The sequence below is a fragment of the Arvicola amphibius genome, chromosome 7 (assembly GCF_903992535.2).
Source record: "Arvicola amphibius chromosome 7, mArvAmp1.2, whole genome shotgun sequence".
NCBI classification, from domain to species: domain Eukaryota; kingdom Metazoa; phylum Chordata; class Mammalia; order Rodentia; family Cricetidae; genus Arvicola; species Arvicola amphibius.
The window spans coordinates 55415845-55440645 of record NC_052053.1 but is presented as its reverse complement, the minus strand read 5'-3'; the positions used below and the strand labels follow the sequence as shown (position 1 = coordinate 55440645).

The 24801-nt window shown below is 44.5% G+C and overlaps 1 protein-coding gene across 1 annotated transcript; it reads left to right on the top strand.

Annotated features, from left to right (window-relative positions):
• The first annotated feature begins 5798 nt into the window (after window positions 1-5798).
• Window positions 5799-12351, top strand: LOC119819767 (golgin subfamily A member 2-like). Its single transcript, XM_042055395.1, has 5 exons — window positions 5799-5856; window positions 11241-11368; window positions 11468-11575; window positions 11703-11790; window positions 12125-12351. The coding sequence occupies exons 1-5, from the start codon at window positions 5799-5801 to the stop codon at window positions 12349-12351; spliced, it is 609 nt and encodes a 202-aa protein (XP_041911329.1).
• The last annotated feature ends 12450 nt before the right edge of the window (window positions 12352-24801 follow it).

Genomic DNA, 24801 nt, shown 5'->3' with positions numbered 1-24801 from the left:
TAGGATCTGAGCTCCACTCTCAGCACTGCAAAGAAAAACAAAAATAATGGATTGGTTAGGTGGTTCACTGGTAAAAGTGATTGCAAACTTATTCAATCCCCAGAACCCTGGACTTAATGGTTCTTGACATGGTGGTTTGGATACACACCACCATGAAGTGCTTCTCTGATTAGTTACCTGCCCTGCCTCATACACTTTTTAAAAAAAAAACATATATTTTTATTTTGTGTTCATGAGTATTTTCCCTGCATGTATGTAGACATTCCTGGTGCCCTTGGAGACCAGAAGGGGGCAACATATTTCTTGAAACTGGACTTACAGCAGTTGTAAGCTAAACCCAGGACCTCTAGAAGAGCAGCAGTGCTTCAAACCACTGAGCCATCTCTCCAGCTCCTATGCAGACATCCTTGGATATGCTCAGATGGGCTTTGTTTTCCACAGCTGCAGAATTCTTGCCATATCAGGAAGCTAGACCCTGTCCCTGAAGCTCTGAGGCTTCTGGAACTGTAAACCCTCACCTTACACAGGGTTGATCATAGCTAGACTTTGGGTAACCTGGACAACAGACATCCCCCCACCCCCTTTTCTGTCGTTCAATATTCTGGTCAGCAAGGTCTTTCCATCAATGTTGGAGAGAGGTCGCCTGTTGGTTCCCAGCCACACAGCTAGCTTAGACCCGAAATAATCACACAGAAACTATTAATTAAGTCACTGCTTGGCCCATTAGCTTTAGCTTCTTATTGGCTAACTATTATATAATTTAACCCATTTTTATTAATCTGTGTATCACCATGTGGCAGTGGCTTACCGGCAACGTTTTGGCATGTCTGACTCTGGCAGCAGCTCCATGGCATCTCTATGACTCTACCCTTCTTTCTCCCAGCATATAGCCTAGCTTTCCCTGCTTAGTTCTGCTGTTCCCTCCCATAGGCTCAAAGCATTTCATTATTCATTAACCAATAAAAACAACACACAGAGAGAACCTCCAACATCATTTCCCCTTTTCTGTTTAAACAAAAAGGAAGGCTTTAAATTTAACATAGTAAAATTACATATAACAAAACAGTTATCAAGCAAAAATTATAGTTACAATAGTTATCTCTACTTTATCTTTTAGCATAACTAAGGAAAACTATAAATATAACTATAAATTCTTCAACTCCATCAAAGACTCCAGAAGGATATGATATTACCTAAGTAAACAGGAAGTGCATTATAAGCAACTTCCAAAACTCTAGAATTGACAGAGGCATCTCGCTGCCTAGATAGTCACCTAAAGTTCTTCTATACCATTGGGGCATCCGTCTTCAGCCTATAGGCCCATAATATACAGCAGTCTTTTCCACGAAGCAAGACATTTAAAAAACTGTTTTGCCTCTATTGGCTGATGCGGCGGAGATTTGAAATAACCAAAAATAGTCCTTTTAGAATAAATCAGTTTTAATAAAGGGAGAAAATGGGATAAACTTACAGAGCCAAGATTCCAGGAAGGAGCATCTAACCAAGAGGAAGAAGAGATCCCTATCCCCCACACGGTTCTTTTTAAAGGTACCTCTTTTCCCTGGGGCAGCCACGCCCCTCAGCGCAGGGATTGGTCATCCGCCCCAACAATTGGCAGTTTGTCAATCACTTTCTTCTGTTGAGAGTTCTCTGTTTAGATCTTTACTCCATTTTTAAAATTGGATTATGTGTTCTTTTGATGACCAATTTCTTGAGTTCTTTGTATATTTTGGAGATAAGACCTCTGTCTGATGTGGGGTTAGTGAAGATCTTTTCCTATTCTGTAGGCTGTCGTTTTGTCTTGTTGACCATCTCTTTGCTTTACTGAAGCTTCTCAGTTTTAGGAGGTGTGTAGATTGATATCCGGGACTTCTATTCGGTTCCACCGATCCTCCTGTCTGTTCTTATGCAAATAACAGGCTGTTTTCAGTACTGTAGCTCTGTAGTAGAGTTTGAAGTCAGGGATTGTGATGCCTCCAGAAGTTCTTTTATTGTACAGGATTATTTTGGATATCCTGGGGTTTTTTTTTTTTTTTTTTTTTTTTTTTTCATATGAATTTGAGTACCGTTCTTTCAAGGTTTGTGAAGAATTTTGCTGGGATTTTGATGGGCATTTTGTTGAATCTGTAGATTGCTTTTGGTAAGATTGCCACATTATATTTTTTAAATGAGCTACACAGACACAATAACTTAATCAATACCAGAAATATATATATAACAAAATTGACCTTAAATTTGCATCAATAAACCAAGATCCATACCAATGCAAATCTCTATAGCATATCCCCCTTTAAATGTAAAACAATTATAAACAATATTTGGGAATTTGGGCATAGTACTCTCCAAACTGCTTCCTGCTGTTTATTGGATGAAGTAATTTTTGAGGGGTGTTCAAGGTGACCTTTCAGGGGGTCTTGGTCCATTAAACCATATTAGTCTGGAACGAATACATAGGTTCTCATCCTATGTGGAAATAAAAGAAGAACCTCTTTTCCAAAGCAACATATCCTTAGACCCAAATTCTGAATTCAATATACCTTTAAAATATATATGTTGGTTTAACTTAGTAGTCCATACAATGAAATGTCTCTCTGTACTTAGCTCCTTCACACTCAAAAAATTAAAAGAAAACACAATAATACACATAATCTAGACTCTGTAAATTTTTCATTGTTATGTGGCTTATTATTTTTACTCCTTTTAATCTATGATTGTTTGTACTCTGACTCTTTAAAGACTTAAAAAACGATTTACTTCTTTTCCAACTCTCTACACTCTTTTTCTTCTCTCTCTCTCTCTCTCTCTCTCTCTCTCTCTCTCTCTCTCTCTCTCTCAAGTCTATGTACATTTATCCAACACTGTGACCCATTTAGAGTTCTTTTATGTCTGAATCTGTCCTTATTGCATTGTCTGTAATTCTTTACTGTTTTGAAGAGCTTTTAAAATGGTAAGCAGCTTGGTTGCAGCTGCTCTGAATGCTTGCTCTGCCTCTCTCCACTTTTAAAACAGTGGAGGTACAATTACTGCCAGCTCTGGGGCCACCGGGTAGAAGCTGCACTCAGCACTTTAACTCTGAGGATGATCATGCAGCACATAAACCATTTTTATCTGAGTAATAGCTAAATCTGCCATGCAGAACACTGCACAGTCTGTAACTCAGTTTTTAAGTGAATTTTAGTTGGCCACGTGGGCGCCAATTTGTAGTAAATGGGCTGGAGAGATGGCTCAGTGGTTAAGAGCACTGACTGCTCTTCCAGAGGACCAGGGTTCAATTTCCAGCACCCACATGGCAGCTCACAACTGTCTGAAGATCCAGTTGCAGGGGATTTGAGACCTTCACACCAATGTACATAAAATAAAATTAAATAAACCTAAAAAATATTTTTAAAAAAGAAAGAAATTAGAATAAACCGAATAAACTGCATAAAGATGTAAGCCTCTGAGTGTTTCTTTGGGACTAAATGGATGTGGGACCTGGTGGGACAGAAACCTCTGTCAACAAATGGTGCCCAACGTGTGGACAACTGCATCCACAGAAAACCTGAGAGATCTTGGGAAGTAATTCCAGACACAAAATAACAGCATTAAGCATGGCTTCTTGATAACAGCATTTTCTAGGGTTTGCTCTCTTTGCTAGAGGCAAGTGCATCTCATTTACTGACTCAGCTTTAGCTGCAAAACTTTGCAGCTCTTTTAAGAGGCCCTGCCACCAAACACTTAAATGGTGTTTATGAATTGCCAACAGCATGCTTCTTGGTGGTGTCAGGGGCCTTGAAACTCCATAGGGTTATGGCAATAAACATGGCCAATCACCCAGCAGTTGTTTTCTCAAATAAACTTTTACTTTTTCAATTTGGCTTGATCTGGCTCACTGCTTTGGTGGAGAAACCTATGTAGGACCCAGCCATAAGAAGCTCAGTAGAGGGCTGGGGAGTCTCAGTAGTTTACTCTAAGGTAAATGTGGTTCCAAGGAAGACCACAAACTGAGATCACCCAGCACCAGGAACAAAGCACTCAAAGGAAATTCCTAACATTCTGCCCATTGTAGATAGGCTCCCCTGCCAGCACACACACACACACACACACACACACACACACACACACAGAGAGAGAGAGAGAGAGAGACAAATGTCAGCCAATCAGGGGGTCCTAAACCTTAGAAATCCCTCACTCCAACCTTTGTTATTATAAAAAGCCAACAGAGCTAACACCAGTAAGTTAGACACAGGGAAAGTCCAAGTTCAAACTTGAATAAGAATAAAGGCTCTTTGCTTTTACATACAGGACTTGGTCTCCTAGTTGGTTTTTGGAGAACTCTATGAGTTGGGCATAACAACCTACATCTATTATTGCATTACAGAAAACCTGTTACATACATCACATAAAACAGTAAATTAAAAAATGTATTAGAAGTTGTGAAATAGAAATATCAAGGTACACATATATATGTATATATAGGCATATATATATAAAGGAAATATAAAGGCATATTGTTTTTTCAATATATATATATGGTTTCTCTGCCCTGGAACTAACTCTTGTAGACCAGGCTGGCCTCAAACTCACAGAGATCAGCCTGCCTCTGCCTCCCGAGTGCTGGGATTAAAGATGTGTGCTACCACCACCCGGCTCAAGGCATACATTAAAGCAAGCCCATAAAAATACTAGCTGACTGGTCAATAGAAGCTTTAAAATACAAACAGGCTTGGAGAAATATATTTCAGGCTTTGCATGACCACAGCTTCCAAGCCAAACTACTATACCCAGAAAAACTATCTGTCGTAATTGAAAGATAACCATGATAAAAACAGGTTAAAGACATTAATGACCAATAATGCAAAGGACTCTGGAAGAAACTCTTCAGGTCAAGGGAAAGTAAACTATGCAGAGAGTCTATAGGGAAATCTCAGTCATGCTTGAACACTCGAGCAGTGGGAAGCTGTGATGTGCTCTCTCATCTGTGCCTAAGGGGTATTCTAACACAATTTAAATAGAGAAGCATCAGAGTCAAACGGACTGAACAGACACCTACAGAACCTTCTGTGTAAACACTGAAGACTATACAGTCTTCTCAGCAGCTGTGCAGCTCCCTCTAAAGCAGGCCACACATCAGGACACATTGTAAGTTTCAAAGTATAGAAAAAAATGTAGTGACTTCTTATATTTGATCTGGCTATGGTGGAATAAAGCTAGAAATCGACCAGAAAAGAAGTACAGAGAGTACACAGAGTTGTTGAGTTTAAACAATACACCACTAAATGCTTATTGAGTCACTGAAAAAAATATCAAGGACATTTTGAAATGCATAAAATTCAGAAAAGTGAAAATACAACATACCAAAACCTGTGGCATACAATAAAAATGACCAGGAAGTCAGGCGGTGGTGGTGCATGCCTTTAATCCCAGTACTCGGGAGACAGAGGTAGGCAGATCTCTGTGAGTTCGAGGCCAGCCTGATCTACAAAGTGAGTCCCGGGACAGCCAGGACTGTTACACAGAGAAACTTTATCTCAAAAAATCAAAATAAAAAAAAACAACCCAGAGTGAGCTCAAATAAATAATGTTTTTTTTTCAAGCCCTAAGGTACATCATTACAGGAACAAGTGAAACCCAAAAGTTGTAGACAGAAATAAACACAGGGCATACATTAATGAAATAGATATAAACAAATACAAGGAATCAATAAAATAAAACTTTGAGTTCTTAAAAACATAAATAGTATTAACAAACCCTTAGTCAAACTAGTTACAGGAAAGAATGAGAAGGCCCTAATTAACAATATTCAAAATTGGGCAGTCATGGTGGCACATGCCATTAATGCTTGCACTTTGGGAGCAGAAGGAAATGAATCTGCAGGTTTGAGGCCAACATGGTCTATGTAGTGAGTTTCAGTAAGGCTGCACTGTAAGACCTGGTGTCTTAGGGTTTTATTGCTATGAACAGACACCATGACCATGACAACTCTTATGAAGGAAAACATTTAATTGGGGCTGGCTTACAGTTTCAAAGGTTTCATCTGTTATCATCACAGTGGGAAACATAAAAGCATACAGGCAGACATGGTGCTGGAGAAGGGTCTGAAAGTCCTACATCTTGATCCACGGGCAGTAGAAGAACTGTGTACTGGGCATATCTTGAGCATATATGAGACCTCAGAGCCAATCCCCATAGTGACACACTTCCTTCCAACAAGGCCACGCCTCCTAATAGTATTACTCTTTATGGGCCAAGCATTCAAACACAAGAGCCTATGGGGACCATACCTATTCAATCTCAGAAAAATAATAGAGATGAGAAGAGAAACATCACAACAAATATGAAATTCAGAAAATGACAAGCACATTTTTTTCTTTTCTTTTTTTTCAAGATAGGGTTTCTATGTGTAGCAGTCCTGGCTGTCCTGGAATGGACTTTGTAGAACTTTGTAGACCAAGGCTGACCTCGAACTCACAGAGACCTGCCTGTTTCTGCCTCCCTAGTACTGGGATTAAAGGCGATTAAAGGCATGTGCTACCACTGCCCGGCAGCTAGTGTGCTCTTTGCTGCTGGTATAAACACCGGCCAAAAGCAGCTCTGGAGGAAAGGGACTTACACTTTGATATCACCCATCACTGAGGTAAGACAAGACAGAATCTCAAGCAGGAACGTGGAGGCAGGAACTGAAGCACAGGTGGTGGATGAACACTGCTTACTGGCTTGCTCCCTACCTTGCTCAACTACCTGCCTTCCTTATATGCCCAGTCACCTGCTGTGGGGGTCCCAGCAATTACACGGGAAGCAAAACCATGGAGAAACAAGAATGAAATTTAGTTCAGAATGCTTTAGTTAGGCAGACTGTTCCAAAATTCTGGGAGCTGACCCTGAGTGGGTTGTTGTCGTTGTTTTTTGTTTTTTGTTTTTCAAGACAGGATTTTTTGTAGCCTTGGCTGTCCTGCAGCTCACTCGGTAGACCAGGCTGGCCTCAGACTCAGACTCCTCCTGTTTCTGCCTTGAACGCTGGGATTTAAGTTGTGTGACACAACTGCCGGGCTCAGTTTTTCTTTCATATTTAAACACAGTAAAACTTGGGGGAAAAGTTTCCTCATGACAGCTATCACAACAAAGCTTAAAGCATGACTGCATAGACATTCCCTTGGTGGGGTGGGGGCTGCTGGAGAGATGCTCAGAGGTTAAAAGAGCATTGACTTTACTCTTCCAGAGGTGCAGAGTTCAATTCCCAGCAACCACATGGTGGCTCACAACCATCTATAATGAAATCTGGTGTAATTTTCTGGTTCGCAGGGAGAACACTATATAAATAAATAAACAAATCTTTAAAAAGAAAGAAAGCAAGAAATTCCCTTGCAAAGTACATGTCTTTTGTAGAGCACCTGTGATCTCTTACACAAGATTGGGTCCTATTGACTGAGGAAAAAAAATGGTCAGGATAAGGGTCTATGGAGGAAGGGTTTGTAACAAGCACCATAGCAACCTCCTTTGTAAAGTCCACGAGACCTCTTTCATGAGGATGGGTTCTATTGACTGAGATGCAGTGCTCAGGAGTCTGGGGGTTTCAGTGAGGGTTGGCATCTTAGTCAGGGTTTCTGTTGCTTCAAGGAAACACCATGACCCAAAGGCAAGTTGGGGAGGAAAGGGTTATTAGGCTTACACTTCAACATTGCTGTTCATCACTGAAGGAAATCAGGACAGGAGCTCAAAGAGGGCAGGATCCCAGAGGGGTGCTGATGCAGAGGCTATGGAGAAGAGTTTTTTTATGAGTTTGTTTTCCCTGGCTCTGCCTACCTCCTCCTCCTCCTCCTCCTCCTCCTCCTCCTCCTCCTCCTCCTCCTCCTCCTCCTCCTCCTCCTCCTCCTCTTCCTCCTCCTTCTCCTTCTTCTCCGACAAGTGAAGCTATGATACTCTGACTCCAGAGCCACCTGAACAAAAACATCACGTGATGGCACAAAAGCAGACACACAGATGAGTGGGACACAACAGAAGGTGCCCACAGAAACCCACATGCCAAAAATACATAGTAAGGAAAAGCCTTTGGAACAAATGTAGAGCAGATATGGGATGCCGCCGTGGAAAAGGATAAAATGGTCCCTCTAGATCAGCAAAAGGTGATGAGGACGTGACAGAGCAGACTTCTGGCCCAGTGCTAAGGGGATGTAAATGTCAAAGTCAGTGCACAGTTTCTCAAATAAACAAAAAAAATTAGCAATAAGCTAGGCACATGAGTTTAATCTCAGCACTGGGTAGGCAGAGACAGGCGGATCTCAGGAGTAGGAGAGCAGCCCAGTCTACACAATGAGTTCCAGGCCAGCCAGAGCTACATTGTGAGACCCTTCCTCAAAAACAAACAAAAAACCCCTAACTACAGGGCCTCTGAGATGGCTCAGCAGAGAGAGGTAGAAGGAGAGAACCAGTCACATACAGTTGTCCTCACATCCTCTGACACACATGTCCCCATGTGTGCATGCATTCACACATCACACACACACACACACACACACACACACACACAAACACACAATTTGCTATTGACAGCCCCGAGGTCCCCAAATGTTGCCACTTCTGCTTGTTACCCACCAGAACTTAGATGGTAAACCTTATCGTTGAAAATACTACACAATTCAATTACAAGACTGAGAGAGAAATCAAGTCAGGATTAAGCAGCAAGCTTCCTCAAACTTCCTCAGGCTGGCTAATTCTCACAGTCCTGTTAGGTGCCATGTAGACTGTTGTCATCTACAGTCTTACTCAGCTGTGGCCCTGCATACTACAGTACAATACTGTACTGTATTTACAATTGACATCTGGTATTGTAAACCTGGTTGAAAGCCTGCCAACAGCAGAGATCATAGGCCCTAAAGGGTACTCTACTGTTCCTGTTTTGCCAAGTGGCCATGGCATGTCTGTGTCAAATCAAATTCTAAATATATTTATGCCCAAACGTTAGTACCAATGTCAGCTTTAGTCAGAGAAGCTCAGTTTTTGCAGTGATCATCAGTTACTGCAGATAATCGCAACTGGTCAAAGCACAGAGGGTGATGGGCGGTGGTGGCCCACGCCTGTAATGTCAGCACTCAGGAGGCAAAGACAGGAAGATCTGTGAGTTCGAGGCCAGCCTGATCTACAAAAGCAAGTTCCAGGACAGTCAGAACCGCTACACAGAGAAACCCTGTCTTGAAAAACAAAAACAAAACAAAAAATGCTGAGCCCTAAATTAGACATCTGACATCTGTATTACCCTTCCAAGGTCCAGGGAGCATCAAGAGAGAAGGGACAGGGAGGATAAAAGGGCCTGGACTGAGACATAGCTCAGTTTGTAGAGTGCGTCCATAAGGTTTTGGTTTGGTTCTCAGCACCACATAAACCAGGCATAGTTGTGTGCAACTATAATCCTATCACCTGGGAGGTAGTGATGTGAGTGACAGGAGTTCAGGGGCCCTCTCTGAATCCCTTAGCTTAGCAAGTTAAAGGCTAGCTTGGGCTATTTTATACCCATTCTCAAAAAAAAAAAACTAACAGACAAATAATAATAATGTCAGAGCCCAAAGAAGAGGTGGGTGTTTTGCTCTCTTCTGAGTACATCATTGTAGCCTTTAACCTCTCAGCAGCTGTGGTCGCCTGCATAAGATGCACACAAGACAGAGCTCACCAGTATCCATTATAGAAAGGGTGGGGCTCATAAGGTGCCACCCCCATACATGATTTATAGACAGTTAATGGCTGCAGCGAGATCTTCTTCAGAAGTGTACTACTCTCATAGAGTCCTTATGAATGACCCTTCATCCATGCCCTAATTTAGTGTTTCACAGAAAGGAAGAAAGAAAAGAAAGAAAATTAATATAAACAAACAACATTAATATAAAATAAATGTTGGCAAGGATTAGAGAAATTATAATCCTAGTACATCTCTTAGGGAAGGTTGACAAAAATGACTTAATGACCACAAGGGAACAGATTCAGGTTGGTTTGGCTTTTCCTCAGGTTCTACTCTCCACAGGGACTCTAAAATCTTTTTCTGAGTCCTAGACTTTACACTTGAACTCCCGATTAGTTAAGCACCAGATCACCCCAGGCCAAGCTCCCTGTAATGTGGCGTACTTCCTGGGAAGCTTGAAACTTTCCTAAACCATCTCAAACAGGGTGCCAAAGGCCACGGACACAAGGCACTTCTGAAGCAGCTTTTCTCTTCGATTCTTCCAAGACACAATAAGTATTAATGGGGCTAGGGATGGCGTTTGCATAGATTTGGAGATTTAAAGATACATCACTAAGATGTCGTTGGGACCGTGCTTTTCCTGCTCCTACGTAGCTAAGGTTGGGTGTTCACTGTCTGTCTCCTTGGGATATGTTGGTTTAGGAAATACTAGCGTACTGTTTAGTTATTTATTCATTTATTTATTTATTTGATTATTTATGTTTTGCTTTGGTTTTTGAGACAGGGCTTCTCTGTGTAGCTTTGAGGCCTGTCCTAGAACTTGCTCTGTAGGCCAGCCTGGTCTCTAAAGCAGATTCACCTGCCTCTGCCTCCTGAATGCTAGAATTAAAGGCGTGTGCCACCACTGCCCAAATTCGTGTTGTTGTTCTAATAGATGTGTTGGAAATGGCCCTGGTGGAGTTGACACAAGTTCTTTGGTTTGATTCCAACACCACATAAGTGAGGTATGATGGTGCATGTCTGTGATGCAAAAACTTAGAAGAATTGAGGATAAGAAGTTCAAAGGCAGTTGGGTGGTGGTGGTGCATACCTTTAATTCCAGCACTTGGGAGACAGAGGCCGGCAAATCTCTGTGAGTTCGAGTCCAGCCTGGTCTACAAAGTGAGTTCCAGGACAACCAGGACAGTTACATGGAGAAACCCTGTCTTGAAAAATTAAAAAAAAAGAACAAGAAATTCAAAGTCATCATCAGCTACATGGTAAGTTTGAGACCAGCCTGAGACATATGTACCAATGCCTAAAAATTAATTAATAGAACTTAAAAGCCTGCAGTTGTGGCTCAGTTATAGTGCAATTGCTCTACCAATAGTCTTGTTGGTAGCCAAGGGTGCCTGTAACTCATCGGGTAACCAGGCCAGCCTTGAACTCATGGTAGTCTGCTTACCTTAACCTTCCAAGTGCTGAGGTTGCAGGCATGAGCCACCATGCTCAGCTGAAAAGCCACCATTCTGTTTCATTTAAATGACCTACCTATGCAGGAGGCCGTTTACCACCTGCTGGCACTTTTCTCATATGGCTCACACTCTTGCAGGGAGCACTGCAGTGGAACCCCTCGTTTTCCTTCTACAGTTCTCTAGCCAGTCTGAGGCCTCCGACAGTAACCAGCAGTTACAACACGCCATGGAGGAGCGGGCTCAGCTGGAGACCCACGTAGGCCAGGTGAGGATTTGTGAGGGGAGAGGAGGGCACGATCCCAGGTGGCCAAGGGCCCGTGAGAACCAGGGCAGCCCTTGGTAACTCGTGCGTTGACCGATGCAGTTGATGGAGTCGCTGAAACAGCTCCAGATGGAGAGAGACCAGTGTGCAGAGACCCTGAAAGGAGAGAGTGCCATGTGGCAGCAGAGGATGCAGCAGATGGCAGAGCAGGTGAGGCCTGGCCCTGGGTCTCAGCTCTTCCTGAGCAGCAGTGGACCGCAGCTTCGATTTTGCAGAGGTGGGACTGGGAATGGATGGTGCCCGGGATCTCTAGCTTTTTCCCTGTGCCTTTGGGCAGGTGCACACACTGAAGGAAGAGAAGGAACACAGAGAAAGTCAGGTGCAGGAGCTGGAGACCAGCTTGGCGGAACTCAGGAGTCAGACAGGTGAGTAGGGCAAGGGTGACCCGAGAGCAGAAGTGAGCCCAAGGCATAAAGGTGGGGAGGCAGGTGGGTGCAAGGGCATTGTAGCAGAGGACAAGCGGGCTCTGCCAGGAGATGGCGAGTTTTGTCATCCACCTGAGCGTGTGTCCTTCTGTGCAAAGCAGGGTGGCATGCCACTGCTACCCCCTGCAGGTGGCTGAGCATCACGGAACTACTAGAATGGCTTGAAATGCTTACCCAGTCTGAGACCCTGACAGAAAAGAAGCCAGGGCTTGGGGCAGGAGCCTGACTCCAGCTCACTGAGAAGTCAAGTGTCTGTGCCTGCTTCCTTTCTCAGAGGAGCCACCACCCCCACAGCCTCCAGCTGGGCCCTCCAAGGTGAAAGAGCGGCTGCAGGGAGAGGTTGAGCAGCTGCAGAAGGAACTGGAGAAGCTGACGGGACAACTGAGGGCCCAGGTACAGAACAGTGAGAGCCTGAGCCTCCTGAACCGGGAGCAGGAGGAGCGGCTGCTGGAGCTGGAGCGGGCCGCAGAGCACTGGAGTGAGCAGGCAGAGGAGCGCTAGCAGATCCTGGAGAGCATGCAGAGTGACCGCACCACCATCAGCAGAGCGCTGTCACAGAACCGCGAGCTAAAGGAGCAGTTGGCTGAACTGCAGAACGGCTTTGTCAGGCTGGTGCGGAGCTTGTAGGCCGTCTCTCCTCAGGGAACACACTCACCCCTTCTGGTGATGGGCTGGGGATGAGGTGCTGTCCACCTCCCATGAGGCGTGTGGGAATGATCCAGCAGCCTTCCCTGCTCTGCGGGAGGATGCGCTCATACAGGTCTGGGCACCCTAGCCACATTGGGTCCTTATGACGGCTGCTTTCTGTCCAGACCAATGAGAACATGGAGATCACCAGTGCGCTGCAGTCAGAGCAGCACGTCAAGAAAAAGCTGGCCAAGAAGTCGGGGGAGCTGCAGGACGGAGCTAAAGGAGACAGTAAACTCATGAACCTGGAGGCAGAAAGATCAGGAGTTCAACATCACCCTCTGCTACAGAGTGGGCTCACCCTGAGCTAAATGAAACTCTGTCTTAAAAATCATACAGAAGAGGCTGGACAGATGACTCTGGGTAAAAGGGCTTGTTGCACAGACCTGGTGACCTGAGTTCAGACCTGAAATCTGTGTAAGTGGAGGAATGTTTGAGCAGTAAGTACCCTTAACCCACGAGTCATCTCTCCAGCCCCCATTTATTTTGCAACCAACATATTCAGCTACCCCCATTTTAAAGTGGGTCTGGATGCTGTTGCCTGCACCTTCACAAGTCAGAGAGAGAGGCAAATCCAATGGCAACCAGTGCTCAGGAAGGCATTCCGACTCTGGCTGCTCCAACCGTAGCAGAGATGGGGCCTGGCCCGGCCTGGCATCAGCAGTTCTGTCCACTGGACAGTCTGGAGGGTTTAGAGTCTTCCTAGAGCACAGAGCACAAAGAGGCCATCTGGCCTCAGGCAGTGCCCAGATGCTGTCTGCCCCCAGTTTTGTACCAGCCTGAACTCTGCCCATGTCTGGGGACAGGCTGCTGACCCTTGACTTTCCCGCAGAGACCCTGTGAGACAGAAACAGACTGGGCTTTCAGAACGCATGCCTGCTGGCAGGATGACTATCACCAGGATTATCTGCCATGAATGCAGGGTGGCACTTCACGTGCCAAAGGTTGGCTGGCTCTGCCCCAGCCCTAGCTGTTTGGCTCCAGGGCCCTTATTCCAACTGGGGTAGGACAGAACCCTTATTCTCTTCCTGAATGAGAAGCCTCCACATCCCTGTCTGTATAGAACCCTACCCCCAACCTCAGTCATCTCTTACTCCCACTCAGGGGCTGGCGTTTCCTCTGCTTATGGCTTGGCACCAGACCAGATTAGACAAAGGTGATCTCAAGTCAAGTTTCCCAGGCTCTTTGAAGGTAGGAATTTTATTGGTAGGGAAAGTTGCTGTTTCCAGTATGTCCGCCCAGCCTGTTCTGGATTTTCTGCATGAGGTCCTGCAGGTGCTAACCTCGGGAACCAGCTGAGCTTTTGGAGACTCTGCCCTCTGCTTGCATCTGCTTCTGCCACCTATCACCTGCAGCACACTGGTGTTCTCTTGTCTTTGATATTACTCTTCCCACCTGTAAGGTGGGGTGATGGCCCTGATCTCCCTCCCACCTGTAAGGTGGGGTGAAGGCCCTGATCTCCCAGGAATGTTATGGGATTGAGTTGGGTTCTCAGATGTGAGAAGACTCCATACAGGCCTGTGGAAGGCACTTAGAAAGATGTGGCAGGGCTGGAGACATGGCTCAGAGGTTAAGAGCACGGGCTGCTCTTCCAGAGGTCCTGAGTTCAGTTCCCAGCAACCACATGGTGGCTCACAGTCATCAGTAACGAGATCTGGTGCCCTCTTCTGGCTAGTAAGAACAATATATACATAATATAAATCTAGAAAAAGAAAAAAATGGGACAGAGCACCCTAACTGAAATACTGACCTAGGGTGTTGCCCTCCATCTATCTTCCTGGTGACCTCGGGATAGAGCAGGCCACGGTAGAGAGTAAGCAAACATGAGCATAACTAGATACCGACGGCATTCTCACTGCCTTAGTAAGTTTTCTACATCTGTGATAAAGACTATGACTATGTTGGGCAGGGTTCTGTAGAGAACATATAAAATGAATATATAAAGGGTATTTATAGGGTATTCATTTATAGGATGAGGGGATCTATTAGAATAGCTTACAGGCTGTGTTCCAGCTAGTCCAATAATGGAAGGTTCAAAATGCCAGTAGTTGTTCAGCCCATGAGGCTGGATGTCTGGTTTTCAGTCTACACTGGAATCCCAAAGAAGTAGGCTCTAATGCCAGTGAAGGAATGGACTTGTCAGGGAGAGAGAGAGAAAGCAGGCAAACAGAGACAGTTTCTTTCATACTTTATGTGGGCAGCAAGAAGAAGGTGTGACCAGATTAAAGGTAGAGCTTCCCACCTCAAAAGATCTGGATTAAACCACCTCAAAGATCCAGGTTAAAAGTAGGTCTACCCACTTCAAATAATCTATTTTTCTAAAAAAAATCTCTTACATGTCTGCCTACCCATTTAGGTTTTCATTAATTTCAGATGTAGTCAAATTGACAACCAAGAAGAGCAATCACAGCTGGTTGATGGTGGCTCATACCCTTAATGACAGCACTTGGGAGGCAGAGGCAGGCAGATCTCCATGACTTCAAGACCAGCCTGGTCTACAAAGTGAGTTTGGGGCCAGTCAAAGCCATTACATAGAGAAACCCTGTCTTGAAACTCTCCCCCCCCCAAAAATAGCAATCACAATGACCAAAGCAACTTGGAGAGGAAAGGGTTTATTTCAGTATTTCAGTGTAGCTGTAGTCCAGCTCATTTCCTCTCCTCCTCCTCTTCCTCCTCCTCCTCCTCCTCCTGTTCCTCCTCCTGTTCCTCCTCCTCTTCCTCCTACTCCTCCTCCTCCTCCTCTTCCTCCTCCTCCTCTTTCTTTCTCCTCTTCCTCCTCCTCCTCCTCCTCTTCCTCCTCCTCCTCCTCCTCTTCCTCCTTCTCCTCCTCCTCCTCCTCTTCCTCCTTCTCTTCCTTCTCCTTCTTTTCTTTTGATGTTTCAAAACAGGGTTTCTCTGTAGCTTTGGAGCCTGTCCTGGAACTCACTCTGTTGACCAGGCTGGCCTCGAACTCACAAAGATCTGCCTGTCTCTGCCTCCTGAGAGCTGGGATTAAAGGCATGCGTCACCACCACTTGGCTCATTAGCCTGGTTTCTTATACAACCCAGGACCAACTGCCCAGGGTGGCACCAACCATAGTGAGCTAGGCCCTCCCATATCAATCATTAATTAAGAAAGTGCCCCCACAAGCCATTCTGATAGAGACAATTTCCAAATGAAAGTCCTCTTCTCAGATATGTTGAGGTTTGTGTTGACTTGTCAAAAAAACACTAACAAGCACACTTGCTTTGGGTGAGAGGCAGCAGAGAGCAAATGTCTTTCCTCTACTTTCTCGAGTCTGATTGATTGGTAGTGGCTATCTGGGTGGGGCTATTCACCAGACCCAATCAAGCCATGTCTGTAACAAGAGTAAGATGCTGAGGTGGACTGTATGCCCACACCTGCCCTTTCTCGTATAGAAGAAAGCCTAAATAGTCTCCAGTCTTCTGCGCTGGATTCATATGATGTCCATACTCATCTTTCTGTTCATCTTCTCACACTTTTAACCTTGACTTCAGCTGTGCGGCTTAAATTATCAAGATGGAAGTATGGGAATTGTCCTCCATTCCCTTTCTGTACTCCTTCCCGTTGTCCCTCTCTCCATCACTCTATCCAATCCACTCTCAGGGGTGACATTCAGGTCCTCTACTTGCTTCTCAGTTTCATCCATGGCCACTGACATTTGCACATCCTAAGTGTTCTAGTTCATTCTGTTGCTATGGTAAACATTTCAGCTTATTCCAAGGTTGCAGTCCATCATCAGGGAAGTCAGGGCAGAAAATCAAGCAGAAATCTGAAGGTGGGCTGCTTGCTAGTCCATGCAGCTTCATCTCTGAGCAGGAAATCCACACCGCCAAGCACAGCAGTACCTTGGAAGGTGCTGCTTTCTGTCTCATACTTTACTACTTTTCTAATATGTTCAAGTTCATGAACCTATGGGGGACATTTCTCATTCAGACCACCACAAGCCACCATACATTGGTACATGCAGCTATGCACACACATATACATACACCACACACATACATACGCACGAAGGGTGGAATATAAGATGTGTGGATAACACTCAGTACAACAAACTCGATGGAACTTCAGGTTCACAAGTTAAAGCAAAGCAAGGAAACCAAGGGCACTGCAGAGGGTGGCTACCTGGGAATTCTTGGGACCACTTGATGGGTATTTGCCCCTAGGGAGAATTCCTCAGGGAAACTGCAATTGGCACATGGCTTCTGTGTGGTACCTTCTAGAAACCTTCCTTTACTCCCTGAGTCTTAGCTTCTGAAGCCTCTTGGTTAGAGCTGCTCCCTAAGATGGAGTGAGGGTCAGTAAGATGACTCAGTTAAGCTTTTTGGCACAAAGCCTGAGTCTGAGTCATGATCCCACAGTATGGAAGGAGAGACCTAACTCCCAGAAGTTGTCCTTTGACCTTTGCATGTGTGCCATGGCACATATCGGTGTATATGTGCATATACAAGTGTGCATGCACACACACAATAAATAAAGAAATCTAGATAGAGTAAGCCAGAATGGCTTGGGAGTGACAAGTGTGATATGGGATTCCCCTCTATATGCTATAAATATGTTTTATTACCATTAGCTATTTCAGCCAATGGCTTAGTAGTGTAAAGCCAGATGGGAAATCTGATTATGTATATTATTGTGGGTTTCTTTTTAAATTTTTTGACTGTGAATGAGCTTAGTACAGAGCAACATTTCATTGTATGGGCTGCTAAGCTAAACCAAAATATATTTAAAAGGTATCTTGACTTCAAATTTTGGGTCTAAGAATACGTTCCTTTGGAAAAGAGGTTCTGCTTTTGTTTCCTCAGAAGATAGAAAGCTGTGAATTCCTTACCAGCTAATATGGTTTGATCAAACAAGACCCCTTGAAGCAATGGCCCAGAAGGTCCAACATCCATGACAGCTTTAGGACTGCTGGCTGAGATGGACCTACCACAAAGGATACCCCATGAAAGACCTGCTTAACAGCAGGAAGTAGTCTAGAAAACAATGCCCAAATTCCCTAAATGATTCTTTATAAATGTTTGTTTACATTTGAAGGGGGATACGCTATAGAGATGAATACTTTGCATTGGTATGGATCTTAGTTTATTGATACAAATTTAAAGTCAATTTTGTTATATGTATATTTATGCTCTTGATTAAGGTGTTGTGTTTTTGCAGCTCATTTAAAAATGTAATGTATACTTAAGAAATACATATTAATAGCCATCTATCATAGTCAAGTTTATAGTCATATTAGGTTTTCTAGATATACAGAGATATATTTCAGATAGGTAGCTATTCTTCAAATCTTTCAAAGACTAACAGAATATGGCATTTAAAATGTTTTTAAGAACTTAGAACTTTTCATAACAATGAGACACATCTGTTCCTGGCAGCACCAAACTAATTCAAGAGGATGATGGGCATTGAAGAGGCTTCTTTTGGAGTTTGTTGGCCATTTAGGTAAGAAACTTCTCTTGCCTGGACTGCTTGATAGTATGCTATATGAACTGGACATAGAGAACCCACAGAGAAATGACTGCTGAACTTGCCTAAAGGTTAGACAGTCCTTCAGGGTTCCTGCTTCGTGAAAGAGTCTGCCACATATTTGCAGGATACAGAAGAAAGTGATGGACAAATTGACAATAGAGGCAAAACAGTCTTTCAAATTTCCTGCTTCATGGAAAAGTGTACTGGATATCATGGGCCTGTAGGCTGGATGGATGCCCCAATGTTACAGAAGAACTTTGGGTGGCTGTCCAGGCAGCAAGCTTTCTCTGTCAATTCTAGAGTTTTGGAAGTTGCTAACAGTGCACTTCCTGTTTACTTAGGTAATATTACATCCTTCTGGGGTCTTTGATAAAATTGAAGGATAGTTATAATTATAGTTTTCCTTAGTTATAATAAAAGATAAAATAGACATAAATATTATAACTCTAATTCTTGCTTGATACCTGTTTTGTTATATGTAATTTTACTATAGTAAAGTTAAAACCTTCCTTTTTATTTAGACAGAAAAGGGGAGATAATGTGGAATTCCCCTCTATATGTTATGAATATGTTTTATTACCATTGGTTATTAAAGAAACTGTTTCAGCCTATGGCAGGCAGAATAGAACAGGCAGGAAAAACAAACAAAGATATATAGATAGAGAGAAGAGGCAAAGTAAGAGAGATGCCATGTAGCTGCCGAAGGAGACATGATGGAGGACTCTTATTGGTTAATAAAGAAACTGCCTTGGCTTTTTGATATGGCAGGATTTAGATAGGAGGAGTAGACAGAACAGAATGCTGGGAAAAAGGGAAGTGAAGCAGATGCCTCAGACAGTCGCCATGCCTCTACTCTCTGAGAAGGACGCAGGTTAAAATCTCTCCTGGTAAGCCACCTCTTGTGGTGCTACACACATTACTAAATATGGGTTAAAGCAAGATGTGAGAATTAGCTAATAAGAGGCTGAAACTAATGGGCCAGGCAGTGTTTAAATGAATACAGTTTGTGTGTTGTTATTTTGGGGCATAAGCTAGCCAGGCGACTGGGAACCGGGCGGGATGAAAAGCAGGCCTGTCCGCAGCTCCTCACTACAGAGACAGACCTGGAACTTTACTGTTACAGGAATGAGCGGGCCTGCTTTTGGTCCTATCTGCCTGGCTAGCTTAGCCCTGAAATATCCACACAGAAATTGTATTAATTAAATTACTGCCTGGCCCATTATATCTAGCCTCTTCTTGGCCAACTCTCACATCCTGATTTAACCCACTTCTAATAATCTGTATGTCATCATGAGGTCGTGGCTTACAGGCATGAGTCTAACCAACATCCGTCTTGGGAAGAAGAATCATGGCATCTGCCACTCTTCCCTTCTTCCCAGAATTCTATTCTGTCTACTCTGCCCACCTAAGGGCTGCCCTATCAAAAGGCCAAGGCAGTTTCTTTATTCAACCAATGAAAGCAACATAGACAGAAGAACCTCCTATATCATTTCCCCTTTTTCTGTTTAAACAAAAGGCTTTCACTTTAACATAGTAAGATTACATATAACAAAACAGTTATCAAGCAAGAATTACAGTTACAATATTTAGTTCTATTTTATCTTTTATCTCTCAGTATCAGAACAGGTCACATGCCTCCCTCAGACTCTATGATCAACTTGGATGACAGGTGTTACTGGCAAATTAGTGAGTGGAAGCATAGACTCTAAGACAGAGCCAGGTCTAGCCAGGTAGTGGTGGTACCATGGCACCTTTAATCCCAGCACTTGAGAGGCAGAGGCAGGTAGATCTGAGTTGTTTGACATCAGCATGGTCTACAGAGCAAGTTCCAGGACAGGCTCCAAAGATACACAGAGAAACCTTGTCTTGGAAAAACAAAACAAAATTCCAGGTCTGTCTGCGGTGATGGAGGAAGGGGAGCTGGCAGCTTTCAGTGTGGTCACATCATAATCTCTTTCTCACAAATTCACACACACACACACACACACACACACACACACACACGGTGCAGGACAATAGTCTATATTCTGTCAATTATGTTTTAAATAAATGCTGATTGGCCAGTAGCCAGGCAGGAAGTATAGGCAGGACAACCAGACAGGAAGTAGATGAGAACAGGAGAATTCTTGGAAGAGGGAAGTTCCCTCTGCAATCCTGTCCAGACACAGAAGAAGCAAGATGTGACTACGCCGCTAAAAAAGGTACTGGCTAACACAGATAAGAATAATGGGCTAATATAAGTTGTAAGAGTTAATAAGAAGCCTAAGCTAATGGGCCAATCAGTTTGTAGTTAATGTAGACCTCTGTGTGATTTCTTTGGGACTAAATGGCTGGGGACTGGGTGGGACAGAAATCTCAGACAACATACCCACACACACACCCACACCTACAACACACACACACACACACACACACACACACACACACCTTTTCAGTCTCTCCAGATTGTTGCCTTACTCCTTAAGATCAGCAGCCACTACCTCCTCCAGAAAGCCCTCCCTGCTGTCTCTGGCTTCCTCAGAGAACCAGACTCCACCTATGGCTCTGGCCACAGATGCAACCATATACTTTCATGCATCATTATTTGAATTCAGAACAGCTCCACCCTGAATCCCCAGAGTGCAGAATTTGGCACAGATTGTGTTCATGATGTTTTCTTCCTTTTTTTTTTTTTTTAACAGTGCTTGGGGTGGGACTTCACACTTGCTAAGTAAGTACTCTATAACTGAGCTACAGCCTGACCTCAGCAGACAGTTAACTAGAAAAATGGATGAGTGGGTTACAGGAGAGGGATGCTGAGTCCAGGAGGGGCCTCACACACATTATCTGGGTCTTGGAAATTGTTGAGGCATCTTAGGTGGAGCTCAGCAACTGAGCTCAAGAATAACTCTCTTAAGTAGCTGGGAGGTACCATGAGAGTAATTTTATTTTTCTCTTGGTCTTCCCAGCTGAGTTAATTTTTTTTAAGTGATGGCATGAACATCACTTATGAGAGGTTGTGTCATTTTTTTAAAAAACAAAACAAAGCTTTTACTTTAAAAAAAATGGAGGGGCTGGAGAGATGGCTCAGCGGTTAAGAGCATCGCCTGCTCTTCCAAAGGTCCTGAGTTCAATTTTCAGCAACCAAATGGTGGCTCAGAGCAATCTGCAATGAGGTCTGGTGCCCTCTTTCCTACAGACAAAATATTGTATAAATAATAAATAAATAAATAATTTTTAAAAAATGGAGAACAACCTTTTTTTTAACTATGGGGAATGTAGAATTTGTGGGATTCTATGAATTCCACCCTCTCCTTGTTTAGAATTCCCCTGAACTCATCAGGAGCTCCTATTCTTCCTCAGTAGTTCCAATTTTGTTCAGAGACTCAAAAGTTTGTGCAGGGCTCAGAATTAAAATCAAGGTAAAAGATGATTTTTGATGAGAAATGATACAGGTGTGCATTGTTTGTTGCTTTGATAAAACCCTGACCATGAGTAACTTGCATGTGTTGTAGGTGGGGAGGTATTTTAGCTTACAGATCACCATCCATCACTGAGGGAAGCTGAGGCAGGAATTCACGGCAGGAGCAGAAGCAGAAACCATGACGAAAGGCTGGTTACTACTGGCTTGTTTCCCATGGCTCTCTCTCAGCCGCTTTCTTTCTTTTTTTAAATTTTTTATTAAAAATTTCTGCCTCCTCCCCTCCTCCCATTTACCTCCCCCTCCCCCCTCCACTCCCCCTCCCTCTCCTGCCCGAAGAGCAGTAAGGGTTCCCTGCCCTGTGGGAAGTCCAAGTTCCTCCCCCCTCCATCCAGGTCTAGGAAGGTGAGCATCCAAACAGGCTAGGCCGCCCCCAAAGCCAGTATGTGTAGTAGGATCCAAATCCAGTGCCATTGTCCTTGGCTTCTCAGCAGCCCTCATTGTCCGCCATGTTCAGGAAGTCCGGTTTTATCCCGTGCTTTTTCAGTCCCAGTCCAGCTGGCCTTGGTGAGCTCTGATTAGATCAGCCCGACCATCTCGGTGGGTGGGAGCACCCCTCTCAGTCCTGACTTCCTTGCTCATGTTCTCCCTCCTTCTGCTCCTCATTTGGACCTTGGGTGCTCAGTCCGGTGCACCACTGTGTGGCTCTGCCTCTATTTCCATCCATCGCCAGGTGAAGGTTCTATGGTGATATGCAAGATATTCATCAGTATGACTGTATGACTATAGGATCTGGCCTTTTCCGGCTCCCTCTCCTCAGCTGCCCAAGGAACTAGCTTGGGGCATCTCCATGGATACCTGGGAACCCCTCTAGAGTCAAGTCTCTTGCCAATCCTAAAAAGGCTTCCTTAATTAAGATATATACTTCCCTGCTCCCTTATCCACCCTTCCTATATCCCAGCCATCCCATTCCCCCAAGCTCTCCCCATCCTCCCCTTCACACTTTTCTCTCCCCATCTCTCCTTACCCCCATCCCATCCCACCCCCAAGTTCCCAATTTTTGCCCAGCAATCTTGACTACTTCCAATATCCAGAACTATCTGTTTTGCTTTGGGTTCACCTTCTTATTTATATTCTCTAGGATCACGAATTATAGGCTCAATGTCCTTTATTTATGGCTAGAAACCCATTATGAGTGAGTACATCCCACGTTCATCTTTTTGGGTCTGGGTTACCTCACTCAGAATAGTGTTTTCTATTTCCATCCTACATCCTATTTCTATTTCCATCTTACACCGCTCAAGGCCACCAGCCTAGGGAGTGACACCACCCACAGTGGGCTGAACCTTTGCATATGAATCATGAATCATGAATCACGAAAATGTCCCCCACAGATGTGCCCACAGGCCAGTCTGATGGAGGCGATTCCTCATTTGGGGTCCCTCTTCCTAGGTGACCCTAGTTTGTGTCAGCTGTACAGAATCAGCCCAGCACAAGGTGTTTATGTGTTCTTTCTCTCCCTCACTGGAATTGGGTGGTTGAACCATCTGGCTTTTTTCCCCATTTATGTGTGTTTTGCCTGCATGTATGTTGTACATCACATGCAAACAGTGCCCAAAGAGGCCAGGCAGGGCATCTAATTCCTTGGAAATGGAGTTCAGGCAGTTATGAGCCACTGTGTGGATGCTGGCAATAGAATCATAGTCTTCTACAAGGCCCACTGAGGCATCTCTCCAGCCCCAAACAGGTTCTTTCAATAAAGCTTTGGAGCGTGTTTTCAAGCCGTGTTAATAATGACGAGTATGGAACAAGATCATCATTTGCAAATTCATCTCTTTTCTTTTTTCTTTTTCTTTTTCTTTTTTTTTTTTTTTTTAAGGTTTTTTGAGACGGGTTTTTCTGTGTAGCCCTGCCTGTCCGGGAACTTGCTTTGTAGACTGGTCTGGCCTCAAACTCACAGAGATCTGCCTGCCTCTGCCTCCCAAGTGTGGCTACCATAGCCCGGACAAATTCATCTACTTTTTCATTCACCCACTGACTGGCCAGGTTTTCCACATCTAGTGTATTGGGAACATGGAGAGTGAAGCAATAGCTCCCAACTGTCCCTATCAGCAGGGAGACAGACACAGAGAGTCATGACAATCTCTTCAAACCGTGACAGAGTCCAGCTGAGAAGAGGGAGTGTGGAAGAACACACAGAAGATCGTCAGGCTGAGATGAAATGGAAAGGCATTCCTGGAAGAGAGCAGAGCAGTGCACGGGGCAGAGAGGCCAGCGCACATGCGGGTTCACACACATTCTGGTGTGATATCTGCAGGAGGCACTTTGGGGAGTGTTGGAATGGAGGGCAGAGAGCGGTGGATTCTGTGCAGGCCTGAAGGACATCCGCGGTGTGTGGTATGCAGGGCGCTGTCTTCTCACATCACCCAGGTCTGCAGTTTGAGGCTGAACCCCTAGGCCTGGCCCCTGGGCCCTGACGCAGTAACACCAGGCAGCCCCATGACACTAGTACCATCTGGGTGAAGCACAACCAAGTGGGCTCCTCCTCCGCATCAGAATGAAGGGGGGCCGGGCCAGGGGAGGGGAACTGTCACCAGGGCATGTCTCCACATCCCATAACTGGTTTGACCTACAGTGTTTATTGGAATATAATGATGCATTTTGGTTCTTCTTCCTTTCTGGATGGTGCTAAGAGTGCCCACAATGGGGATGGGTGGTGGTGGCACACGCTTTTAATCCCAGCCCTAGGGAGGCAGAGGCAGGTGGATCTCTGTGAGTTTGAGGCCAGCCCAGGCTACAGAGAGAGTTCCAGAACAGGTTTCAAAGCTACAGAGAAACCCTGTCTCAAAAAACTAAATAAATACATATATAAATAAATAATAAAAATGTAGGCCACCAGGTAGCCAGCCTGCAAAAGAAAAGAAAGAAGAAAAGAAAGAGCAGTGAATGCATTGCTTAGGTCCCTTCTCCACTTCACAGTCCAGTCCCCCATCCCTTCCAGGGAATAACACCTCCCACATTGGGGGTGATCAAGAAGATCCCATCTCTAACGCTATCCAGAGGTCCATCTCCCAGGTAATTCTAGATCCTGTCAGCCTGAGAATATTAATTATGACAGGCATGACAGCTGTGGTGTGTGTTGTGTTAACTGACAGGCATGACTGCTGTGGTGTGTGCTGTGTTAACTGTGACAGGCATGACAGCTGTGGTGTGTGCTGTGTTAACTGACAGGCATGACTGCTGTGGTGTGTGCTGTGTTAACTGTGACAGGCATGACAGCTGTGGTGTGTGCTGTGTTAACTGACAGGCATGACTGCTGTGGTGTGTGCTGTGTTAACTGTGACAGGCATGACAGCTGTGGTGTGTGCTGTGTTAACTGACAGACATG